General features: G+C 40.8%; 1 protein-coding gene across 1 annotated transcript in view; it reads left to right on the top strand.

The window, feature by feature from the left end:
* The window catches only part of WDR44 (WD repeat domain 44), a 58014-nt gene that overhangs the window by 27313 nt on the left and 18423 nt on the right, over positions 1 to 12278 (top strand). The window contains exons 8-10 of the mRNA XM_044682839.1: positions 6769 to 6875; positions 8329 to 8480; positions 11311 to 11449. Coding sequence (XP_044538774.1) covers positions 6769 to 6875; positions 8329 to 8480; positions 11311 to 11449 — 398 coding nt within the window. The remainder of the gene's footprint in view (positions 1 to 6768; positions 6876 to 8328; positions 8481 to 11310; positions 11450 to 12278) is intronic.

The raw sequence follows: 12278 nt of genomic DNA, 5'->3' as shown, positions 1-12278 counted from the left end.
AGATAGAGGCAGAAACTAAGCAGTTTTTTCTTTAGTCTGTGTGGAAGTCAGATTCCCTTCGTGTGTAGAATATTCTGGAGCTTTTTCAGAACATGAAAGAACTACTGTACTTTAGTCATTCAGCTTTTAGGATGCTGGAAGGTTCCTTAGCAGCTTCAAAAGAGTGCCTGATTTGTAACCAAGAGAGAGGTTATGCTGAGCCCATTTGTTCCATTATGTAACTATTGTTGGGAAGGCAAGGTATTTTCCTGCTAAGAAGTCATCTTCCATCTTAGCAGAACCTAGAGGTAAAATGCTTCTAGATTTCAGAGATACAAAAGCCTGTTCAATTCAGTTCATCCATCCCTTATTAAATGCCTGTTGTCTGCAAGGTTCTGGGCCTATAGAAAAGCAAGTAAAAAAAGCTCTTGCCATCAAGTAGCTTTAGATTGTATGGGTATGTGTGTATGGGTTGGGGTGCAATATTATTTATATCAGTAAGCCTAGTACAAGGAAATGGGGAAGAAGGGGGCCGTGTTAACAAGTAAAGGGCGTGATTGAGGAGACTTCATGAAAGAAGGCATCTGCCCCAAGCCTTGTGGGAAGATGAATTCTGAGAGGCAGAGATCAGAATGGTAAAATGTATTCCTAAGAAGGGGGACAGCTTATGCCAATTTATGGAAGCAGGAGATGGGAGAGTGCATGTGAGAAATAGCTAGGAGAATAGTTTATGAATGTCAATTCACAAAGGGGAATAATGCCAAATGAGACCAGTAAGGTAAGTAAGACATGATTGAGCAGGGATTGGGGCATGTGAGATAAAGGGCTACATAGCAGGGAGTGTGCCCTTTGGAATTTTGGTACCATGAGTGTGTATTAGATCCAGTTAACCCAGATATGTGACTTTATCCCTTGGTTTGGTAGTATGGTAGGAGTGAATGAGAGTTAAAAAACAGTAGAGGAGGGGGCAGCTATGTAGCTCAGTGGATTGAGAGTCAGGCCTAGAGATGGGAGATCCTAGGTTCAAATCTGGCCTCAGACACTTCCCAGCTGTGTGACCCTGGGCAAGTCACTTGACCCCCATTGCCCACCCTTACCACTCTTCTGCCTTGGAGCCAATACACAGAAGTTAAGGGTTTAAAAAAAACAGTGGAGGGAATGGTTTCAGAGAAACCTGGGAAGATTGAAATGATGTGATGTAGACTGAAGTGAGCTAGAACAATTTCTACAAAGACAACAATATAATAATGACAAACAACTTTGAAAGAATCAGAACTCTGACCAGTGTAATGACCAACAAGGATTCCAAAGGACTAATGATGAAATATGCTACCTACCTCCTGCCAGAGAGGTAAAAGGCTCAGAGTGCAGAATGAAACATACCTGCTTTTTTTTGGGGGGGGGGTTGAGGGTAGGGGACAAGTAGGAGTGACCAGTGCAGAAATTTGTTTTGCTTTACTCTACATGTTGTTGTTTTTCCTTTGTTCTCAGGAGAGGTTGGGAGAGGAAGAGAAAATGGATTTTTGCTGATTAGATATATATCATTTTTAAAAAGAATTGGCCTTTCATGCATGGTAATATTAAAGGGAGAAAGGAATAGCCAGAGTGGATAGGAAGAACAGAACAGGATGGAAAGACCACAAGTTGCAGTGATTGTGAAAAAGGGTTTTGGAAAGAATGAGGAAGAAATGGAAGGACAGGAGATAATGATCAGAGAAAAGAATCTCGGAGTTAAAAGATCATTGAGGTGTCATAGTTATAGGCGGATGAGGATATTTAATATGGCCATCTGTAAGTGGCTGATGAGTTAGTCACAGTGAAGCTCTAGGTGATCTGGATTGAGAGGTTGATGAAGGCACAGTGCATGAGGGAAAGTCAATGAGTAGACATTATCCAGTGTTTGGCTTTCCACAGTTTCAGTTATCCATGGTCCACCTGAAGTACCAAAAGGCTTCCTGCAGTAGCAAGTCTGCCCCCATGCTGGTCTCTTCTGCTTTCATTTTTATTTTTTTAACTTTTCCATGGAGTGGCCCAGCCAAGGGACAGGAGTAGGGAGAAAAAGCACATATATATGTGGTCAGCAACTGTTTACCTATATCCACAGTTTCAGCTGTCTGCAGTGGGTCTTAGAACATATCTCCCACAGATGTGGGTCACTATTGTACTGACTTGTCAAGTACAAAGACCAGGGTTGGGTTGAAGGGAGAGACTGTGAGCCTGCTTCCTGGCAAGTATAGGGGCACTTGCAAGTGGAAGTCTGAGAAATACAGGTTTCCTTAACTGCAAGAGAACTAGAAGAGTGTGAAAAGAAGAGGCAAGAGACAAGAAGAATTGTTAATGATCTAGGCAAGGGTAGAAAAAAAGGGCTGAGAAGGAAAGGTGGTACATTATGGTATGATTTAATTGAATGAGGAAGAGAGGCTGAGGAAAGGTAGCGGGGGAAGGGATCTTTGGCCCCTTAAGGTGATGACTTTTGAGTCACTTGGATTAGGGGAACAGAAGGTATAAGTTTGGTAGTGATAGTTGCCAACTGGCTTTCTGCAAAGCTCTTCTTCTGCCACCTCCTGAGAGCCTTTCCTGATTACCACCCACCATTGGACTCTCTCATATGATCATATATGTACTTTTCTGTTTGAATGTCATATTGCCAGTGCCCCTCTTCTCCCACAGTAGAATTATCCTTATGTTCTTCATACACAGCCTACTGCCTTGCACATAGCAGGTATTTAATAAATAATTGTTAGATTAGATTGAACCTCTACCCTATCCTTTAGAGATGGGGGTGATGTTAGTGCAGTGTTCCCTCTCTAAACACTTGGCAGGGAGGTGGGATGGGGAGGAGATGTAGTAGCAGAGAACTCAGACCCAGAAATCTGGGATCCCAGAGATGAGAATGAACTACACATACTATCAGCTCAGTAGTTATATCCCATGGTGGTAGGGGATGATATGTTCTCAGAAGATGTGTCTCACAGGGCACATTAGCTTGACTCTTGACAGGCCTCACATTTGTTACCCTGGCCATTTTGGTGTTCAGCCTCTTGATCCCCTAGTAATGGGAAACAAGTCCTTTGTCTATCATCCTAAGCATTCTACCACATGGTGTTTGCGACCTTGTTGGGACAGCACTAGGCTTTGCCAGAGTTCTTAATCTTAGCTCATCTTCACTTCTTATTTTAGGATTTACACCTCCTTCCTTCTAGAGGCCTTTGGTTTCCATGTCATCTGCCCCCTTGTAGCTGCAGTTTGCAGTGTTCTCTTTAAACTTGCTTATTCCTTGGGGATAGGCTGAATTGATTGGCAAATGATTTTGCCCAGAATTTGATTGGCACTGTCATTGACACTAATTTCCACTGCCCTCTTGGGCTTTTGTCTTGGTCTATTTCTTTCTCTGACAAGGTTCAAAACTGGCATAGGTAGTAGAAAGAAGTCCATTCATCCAGTTTCTACAGCTAATGAGCAAGAGTCACATCAGATCCTTCCAGGTATAACGAAGGGTTAAACCCTAATTCTGAGTTATCCTAATGGTCAAGAGAGGCGTACATATGCACTATATGCACTGGCACTTAGACCTTTTCTTTTGACAAACTGATTTATATCCAACCATGACCACAAGTTCAATCACACAAACTTCAACTGCTTGCTAGATATATCCATTTGTATGTCCTGGCCTAACAACTTCATCATACCCTAAAAAACTGTCATCACCCTGTTCCTTCCCCCAATCATCTCAGCTTTTCTGGGTATAATGATTTTCCTAGTTATTCAAATTTAAAATCTTGAACTCTTCTTGGAAATTTTTTCCCTGTTACTCATCACCTATAACCAATCAACAAGTCCTGCCAGTCTTTCCTTTAAAATTTCCCTTGTATTTATCCTTCCCTTCTTATTCACATCTTTAACCATTATTTTCTAAGCCCTCATTACTTCTCAAGGGGTGACAGTGGGAGATGGGAGATGGCCCAGAGACGTGATGCTCTCTGCAACCCCTTTCCTCATTGGTTTTTATGGGAGAATGACCTATATAGTGATTACTCTGGCTTTTTTCCCCTTCCCTAAGAGTTTTAGAGGTACCCTTCTCTAATGGCATTGGCTTATGCCCCCATTCAAATGTACTCTTTCAGCTGTTAGTTACCAGTGATTTAGATCACAATTTTATTTAACCATTTAATATCACTTCCCTTCAACAAAGAAATATTTACCTAGGAGATATAGCAAGAACAAAAGTATAAGCATTCCATCTAAAATCTGGGGTGTATGTTACCCCCAATGCCACCTCTATCCTTTGAGGTAGTGGAGTCAGATTTAACTCAGTGTCTATATGGCATTAGTCTCACCAAGTTCATAATCCAGTGCAGAGGGGTTGGTATTAGACTCTACCTTCTTATCTCTCTGTTCTTCCCTAAGCAGAGTGAGCTCTGAGCATAGAAATGGTCCCATGCTTCTGATAATCAGGGCCTGTCAGGAAACGTCAATCTTCTAGGATATGGATGTGGTCTTCACATGGAGCAGTAGAATTACCTGGATCCTTCTCAAAAGGAAGTACAGTGAAATGTGATACTGAAGAACCATTAGAACCTACTGTTCCCGGGGCAGGCAAGACAGACTAGCTGAAGCAGCCAAGTACCCCGAGGGAGTGATGGGACCAGCATGTCCCTGACAAATTAAACCACCATGATCACTACCACCTAGATCAGTGATGGGCCAACTTTTTAAAGAGGGGGCCAAAGGAAAGGAAATGCTCCTCTGTCAGTCTATTTCTAGGGCAACTCTTTCCAAGTTTCCTTGTATTGTATCCTACTCCTTGTATTCGTCAGATTAGGAATAATGTTCTAGGGGCCTGATAGAACATTTCAGGGAGCCGCATCTGGCCCGCAGGCTGTAGTTTGCCTATCACTGACCTAGACCACCATTTCTGCTTGGACTCTGAAGTCCCAGGACTGAACCCAAGAGCCTCGGGAGTAATATTTCTTCCAGCCCAGTGCCCTCAGTCATTATCTTGAGAAGCCAACTCTGGGGACATGCAGCCTGGCGACCGTTCCTACAGGTATTATGAACAGACATAGCTTCTGAAGATCCAGACAAGTTCTTAGCCCTTGGGACTGTCAAATAGTTATCAGTGGAATTGACATATTACCATCTCCTTTGTTGTTGTATTCTTAGGACCATGGGACATTTCTATCTGACTTGCACTGAAAGCAAGAACTCTATGACTATTCTATTGGTATCCTCAGGGTTTTGCACATAGTAAGTGCTTTTTAAATGTTTTATTCACTTATTCCTTCGTCCAAATTCAGCCTAGCTGCTGGATGAGTATTGATACTACTGGACTGAGATAAAGAAGGATCAATGCTGGACCAGCTGCCTACAGAAATCAGTGTGGCCTTCACTCTCAGACCTCTGAGTGATTTGCTCACTTGACCTCTCAAAAGTTTACAAGGTTGTGACCACCTATTTCTTTTACTTAGAAAGTAGCATGAAAAATAAACTTGAAGTGGCAATGAGCAGAGAGGCCCATGCTCCCAAGTTGCATGTTTGCCTTGGTTTGGGAGAGTCCAAAGTCTTTCCCCTCATTGCATTGTCTCTTCTCTCACCTGCATTCATCCAAGCAAGAAAAATTGAGCCCCAAAGGACAGATTTGGGTGGACTTGTGCCTTCTGAATACCAGTTCTTACTACTCACCAACCAACAGTGTGCTTGTTCACATGTTTAACAGATGAAGATCAGATACAGAATGTCTAAACGTGCTCCTTGGCCCACATGGGGATTATGTAAACTGAACACCGTGCCTGATCATGAGGACTAGGCTTATTAGCTAGACCTCCATCACATCTAAATAGATTTTTTAAAGTGAGCTAAGATTGTTTTTTAAACAAATAATCCTACCAAGAGTTGGCTTAGTGATTTTATAAATTGATACCAGTAGCATATTACTAAGTGTTCAAGAAAGCAACGAAATAATTATGTTTGTATTCATTTCATTAACTATGGCTGACACCATCAAATCTGGCAAGTTTCTCAGACAACGTATCTAGTTTGGGCAATTGTACCTGAGTAAATGGTGGCACCTTGAAGTCACGTTATATGGGCCAGCCATTTGGGTTTTCTCTAGGTTTGGATAATAGTGTGAGCTAAAGCATAACGGACTCATGGTTTTTCTCTAACAAATCTGACATTTTTATAAAAGTTGAGCCTTTTAACTTCTCATTAGCCTGATAGAAAACTGAGCATGAGGAATTCAACAAGTCATTCAGTCCACGTTTCCCAAGCACTTACTGTGTGCCCTCAGGGAGCTTTGATTGTCTAAGGAGAAACTTGGATATAGTTGCAGCAGTATGAAAAAGTATGAGAAATATGAAAAAGAGGGAGAAGGGAGGGAGGGAACGAAATCGAAATTCAGCAAGCAAAGTGGACTAACTTAGCCCAGCCCAGAATCAAACTATAGATACCCAAATGGGGAAAGACGTTTTTTCTGGTAACAGTAAGAAACATTTTGTGTGGGGGACAAGCCATAGCCTCTTTTTTATGTCACCGTGTAGCACTGTCAGGCTTTCAGAGAATAGTCTCTCCACAAATGGAAAGAGATGTTCTGGATTTATCTCAAGGTTGAACACATCCAGTCTCTTAAAGTATAGGATGCCTGTACTTGGTCATTATTCATTTCTCTTCAATTTTCTCTCAGTATTTTAACTGGTTAGAGGGCGTGAATGTCAATAGGAGTGAGCGTGAGCTTCTATAATGTATCCTGGACACCTCATGAATTAGTAAGACAGCATTTTTGCTTTCTAGGACTCAGCTCAAAAAGTTCCTGGGAAAATCTGTGAAAAGAGCCAAGCATCTTGCAGAAGAATATGGTGAGCGCGCTGTAAATAAAGTGAAAAGTGTTAGAGATGAAGGTAAGTGACTTATATTGGACGGAAAGAATCATGCTATTTGTTGCTGTTTTAAGAATTCCATTTCTTGAAGAAATTGCCTTATATAGGTTAGATACATTAGGAGGTATATACATTTACCTCCTTTGTGTAGAAACTCCTTTACACATTATGTCAAAATTGTCCTGACAAAAACTGGTGGATGAAAGATGAAATGACTGAGGCAACAAAGGTTCAAGCTTCCGAGCATATCACTTTATTTGGCTATACAGGTCAATTGCTCAACAAACCTCCTTCAGTTTAGGATTGGACCCTTGAATACAGAGGGAGACAGATTTTTACATATTAAAAGCAATTGGCCAAATAAAAAAAGGCTAATTAATTGAAAAGAAACAATACATTAGGTAACCTGATTTCTTATGGAAGGGAAGATTACAGAGATTTTCCAAGTTGGAAGGGAAAGAATGAACAGGTACAATTTCTGTGAATTGTGAACAGTCAAAGGCATGGGGAAACGATAACTGATTGATCATTAAGGGGCTAGTTTTCAGATAAGACAAAGGATTTGCTTTGTGATGTACAATTGTGAGAAATCTCCTTGCATCAGTTTTAGGATCTGACTGCATTTCCAGTCAGCAATAACCTAGGTCCTCGGTTAAGATTCTCTAAACAGCAAGTACAGGTGGTTCAGGTTCCCAGCCACGCAGGACTAGTTTCAAACAATGCAATAAGGTTTTCTTCCAAGTCCCACAACTGAATGAAGTTTTTTCATAAAACAGAAATTGGCCTAGGCCCATATTTGAATAGAAACGGACAGAACTGAGTCATGAGATGGAGCCAGTGTGGTTCACTTAATTCCCACAATTAACTACTTGCTGTCTTTATCCCCTTAGTTCCTGCCTATTTTGGCCTCATTCTTTGGGTGCCCTTACAGTTAAGTTTCCAAATGCTGTTTTTCCAGACTCTGAGCAGCAGGAGTAACTGAGGAAAGGTTTTTACAAAGTATGAAAATCGACTAGAGTGATATGTTGCACAAGGCAGTAGATAGGTTGGATTCCAATAAGAAACCGAGCAGTATTTCAAACATTTAATTTTCAAATATTGCTTTTCATAACTATAGCTCTTATTCCTCTGAAAGTATTAAAGCTTAAACCTTCACTAAGACTTTTGGAACTTCTGTATGGGACTTCAAGGTTGCAAAGACCTTTTTACAAATATTATCTTGTTTGATCCTCACAAAAACCTTGTGAAATAGGTACAATTATTGTCCCTACTTTACAGGTAGCAGAAAACTGAGGTGTAGAGGTTAAGTGACTTATTTAAGGTCATATAGCCACCTAGCTGCCCTAATAATAAATAATAAAGAAAGAAATTCAGACCTATTGACATTTCCTTCTAACCAGTAGATCTAGTCAGTGGGATATGAATGCTTTGAGGTCTTGGCTAGCAGTTATTTCTGTTTCTCTCTCCTCTTCAGTATTCCATACTGATCAAGACGATCCATCGTCAAGTGATGATGAAGGAATGCCGTACACAAGGCCAGTGAAATTCAAAGCAGCCCACGGTTTCAAAGGACCTTACGACTTTGAACAGATTAAAGTGGTTCAGGATCTTAGTGGTGAACACATGGTAAGATCACGAAATTTTACACTTGGAAGGAATATCAAGATGTCAGTTAGGCCAACCCAGAGCTGTAATATATCTGCCAAACGGTCATGTAGCCTCTGTTTAAAGACCTCCCAAGATAGCCCAGTCTACTTTGGGGTAATTCTAATAGTTAAGAAGCTGTTCTTGACTTACTTCCAGTTTCATTTGGCCTCTTCATAACTTCTACCTGTTGCTCTTGGTCCTACTCTCTGGGGCCAAACATAACGAGTCCAATCCCACTTCTGTGGAACAGTTCATCAAATACATGAAGACAGCTATCTTGTTCCTCCTGAGTTTTCTCTTCTTCAGGTTAAATAAGCCCGGTTCCTTCACTTGATTCTCTGGTAGCACAGACTCCAGGCTTACCCCATCCAAGTTGCTCTCCTTCAGCCCAAATTGCTACCCCTAGAACTGAACCCAATACTCCAAATGTGGTCTGACCAGAGGTGAGGCCTTTTAAAACAAACAAACAAACAAACAAACAAACATTTATTTTAATACCAGATTTCCATATGTTTTCCGAAGTCATATGATCCATATTGTCTCCCTCCCTTCTTCTCTTCCCCCCTCCTGGAGCTGATAAGCAATTCAATCTGGGTTATACATGTATTATCACGCAAAACATATTTCCTTATTATTCATTTTTGTAAGCGAGTAATCTCATAGAACCAAAACTCCCAAACATATACCCAAATAAACAAGAGATAAATCATGTTTTCACTTGCATTTCTATTCAGACAGTTCTTTCTCTGTCACCTCCTTAATCTTGGTAGTGTTGCCTTTCATGGTATAGCCCCAAATTGCTCCCTACCTTAGTTTTCGTGGGCAGCTCCATCCTGCTCCTAATGAGTTTTTGTTATCCACTGAAAACCCTGGCTCTTTTTCTGACAAACTGTTGTGTAGCCAAAACCAAGCCTTTCCCTTCCTGGACTTCTAAATTTGATCTTTGGAGCTCAGGTATAAAGCTTTTAGATTCCTCTTAGTTCCCTTACCCAGCAAGATCTTTATCAAGATATCAGATAATTTATTTAGTTCAATGAAAAAGGATGGGTTAAATAAAACTTGCTTTTTTCCATAGAAACATAGATTTCTTGAACTTGGCCTAAGAAGAGAGGGTTTCTTTTAGTTGTTACAATGAATTTCTGAAACCTACTACCTGTACAATTAAATCTCTGAATAAACTAACAGAGTGTTGTTGAGCAAACTACAGTTTTGACTCATTTTAAGAAAACATTGTTCAGAGCATTTATTGCTAAGTTTATTGGGGCAGCTTTGAACTTAGAGAAGACCCACCCCAGATTCCCATTTAGACAGCCAACCAGCCTTGTATGTATAAACAACAACACATTTATTGTGCAGAGTGAGATATTCTTGTGTGGTAGCCTCAAGATACCTTTTCCTGTATTATACGTGCTACCGTATAGTGACCTTTCAAAAGGCTCTCTCACATGAATTCTGTCTTAACAATTGAACATGGCTGGTTTTGACAGCAGTGGTATCCTGGACATTGAAAAGTTGTGTGTTGTCCTTGATTAGGGAAACAGACTAGATATACTCTGTTAGCAGCATCAAGGGGCATATTGTTGAAATGGAGCCCTCCCTCTTCATTTGGTGGGAAGAGAGAATGCAGTCTTTGGATCCTGTCCCATCTGTTGGCATTCGCATTTATGGTTTTGCATTTATTTAAGGCTAATTCCCTTGATGATCTGCATTAATTAGAGAGAGGGAGTATGTGTATGTGTAGTCTCAGAATTATTTTCACAGTTTTAAACGACTTTTAAAAAATATATTTACCTTCCTAATTATGTTTGGCTTGCTACAAACGTCAAAATAGCCCGCCTTCCTGGAATGGACCTCTAGGCATCATTTTGTGAAAACATGGGAGGTGACAGTCAAAATGAGGTTGTAAAAATTTGCCCAGATGAATCCACATTTAGATCTGTGAGTTCAGCCAGCATACATACTATTCTCTCAAGAGTCTGAGGAATGACCCTATATTTTCTTTTTATGTCTGTTCTTTCCTTTGTAAGTCAAATCCCATTGTAGTGAACTCCAAGTGATCATCCAAATTCACTTAATTATATTGGAATTTGGTGGTTGTGAACACAAACTATTCTACAGCTTGGCAACTCTTGCCAAGAAACTTTGACTATGTACGAGACTAGTTGGAGACTTTGGTTGTAGTGCTATTTGCTATGAATATTATTTATTGTGAGTATTGTTTATCCTAAATCTAATTGAGGATTATCCATTTGAAGGCTGTAGGCCCCTTTGCCTCATGTCTATTCCTGGGACACATGGTATTAAAATCTACTTCTGGAAAAAGGATTCGAACTATCCATACCCTGACCCCTTATTTGTAATCAGCCTTAAAGTAATAGGTGTGCTGCTACTGAAGCGAGAATTTGAGTTTTCTAGCTCACCTTGGGAGTGCTAGTGAGTCCCCCATGCCCTTTGAGACTAGGATTATTAATCATCTGTGTTTTCCAAATTAAGATTTCCAGCCACTTAGAAAGTCCGACTGGGCACATGATGGTACACTGGGTGTAAAGCCTTTGGCCCTCTAGTTTTCAGTTTTGTTAGGTACTAGTCGATTAGGTCTTTTTGTCCCTTTCTGCCCAATCTCTATGTCCCTACCACCTGTCCTTCTATTGCCACACCAGTAGACAAACTTTCCATCTTTGATGGAAGCAATAATATAGTTTATCACACATCTCAAAGGATGTAATTTTAAACTTCATGTTGAACCAAAAGTGAATGGCTCTGTCAACTTTTTCTCCTGTTTAATTTGTAGTTTTCTTTCTTTTGCTAGGGAGCAGTTTGGACCATGAAATTTTCTCACTGTGGCCGATTACTTGCTTCAGCCGGACAAGACAATGTAGTGAGGATATGGGCTTTGAAAAATGCTTTTGATTATTTCAACAATATGCGAATGAAATACAATACAGAAGGTATCTCTACACTTTTTTTTTTGCTGGTGCTTTCTTTAAAATGTCTCCTTGTTTCATCTGGATTTCTCAGGGCAGTAATGTGCTCCCTTTCCTCTTCCCCCAATGCTACATCAGCAGTCATCCCCTTTGCCAGAACAGCTTCCACCTCGGATGTAAGCTTGAAGAAAGCTCTCCTGGGAACTCAACAGAATAGCCCCTGTACTCAGTCACAGAACAAAAAGGACTTGCTGCCCAGATACCATGTAGAAGTGTTTGGGCTTCCCTTGGCAGTCCTGTGCTCTTGGGTTAAAATGGGAGAGCTGGGAGACAAACGCCTGAGGGTACAAAAGAGGGGGAGGCAAGAAGGCAAAGCCCAGTGACAGTGGAGAAGAGAACAGGCCACCCTGGAAGAAATAGCAGACTTATTGATTCTCTGAGTACAACAGTCTAGACATTTGAACCCTAAAGCAAGCACAATACTATGTAATAATGAATGTTTTTAATAATCACCTGAATCATCAAGAAATACTCAAATTAGATTTTGAGAATAAGTCTTTGTTGTTCCTCGCTATTATCAGCCTCTTCCTATTTTTTGGTCCTGCCTGGTGAAGGAGAATTCACCTTCAGTGACCCTAGCAAAGCCATACCTGAGTCCTAGATTCATACATCCCCGTTTACTGGATGGATTATCCTGCCCTGTTATTCACAGACTCATTGAATGGTAGATGTGGAAGGGACTTTACAGATGGCCTGGTCTAAAACCTTCCTTTTGTAGAGGAGTGAACGTGAAATCTGAACAGGGGTCATCATGTGTTGCTCAAGGTCACACAGCTAGTTAGTAGTGATAGAT

The sequence above is a fragment of the Gracilinanus agilis genome, chromosome X (genome assembly GCF_016433145.1).
Source record: "Gracilinanus agilis isolate LMUSP501 chromosome X, AgileGrace, whole genome shotgun sequence".
NCBI lineage: Eukaryota > Metazoa > Chordata > Mammalia > Didelphimorphia > Didelphidae > Gracilinanus > Gracilinanus agilis.
Note: the sequence above shows the minus strand (reverse complement) of the source record. Positions and strands in the feature narration are given on the sequence as shown.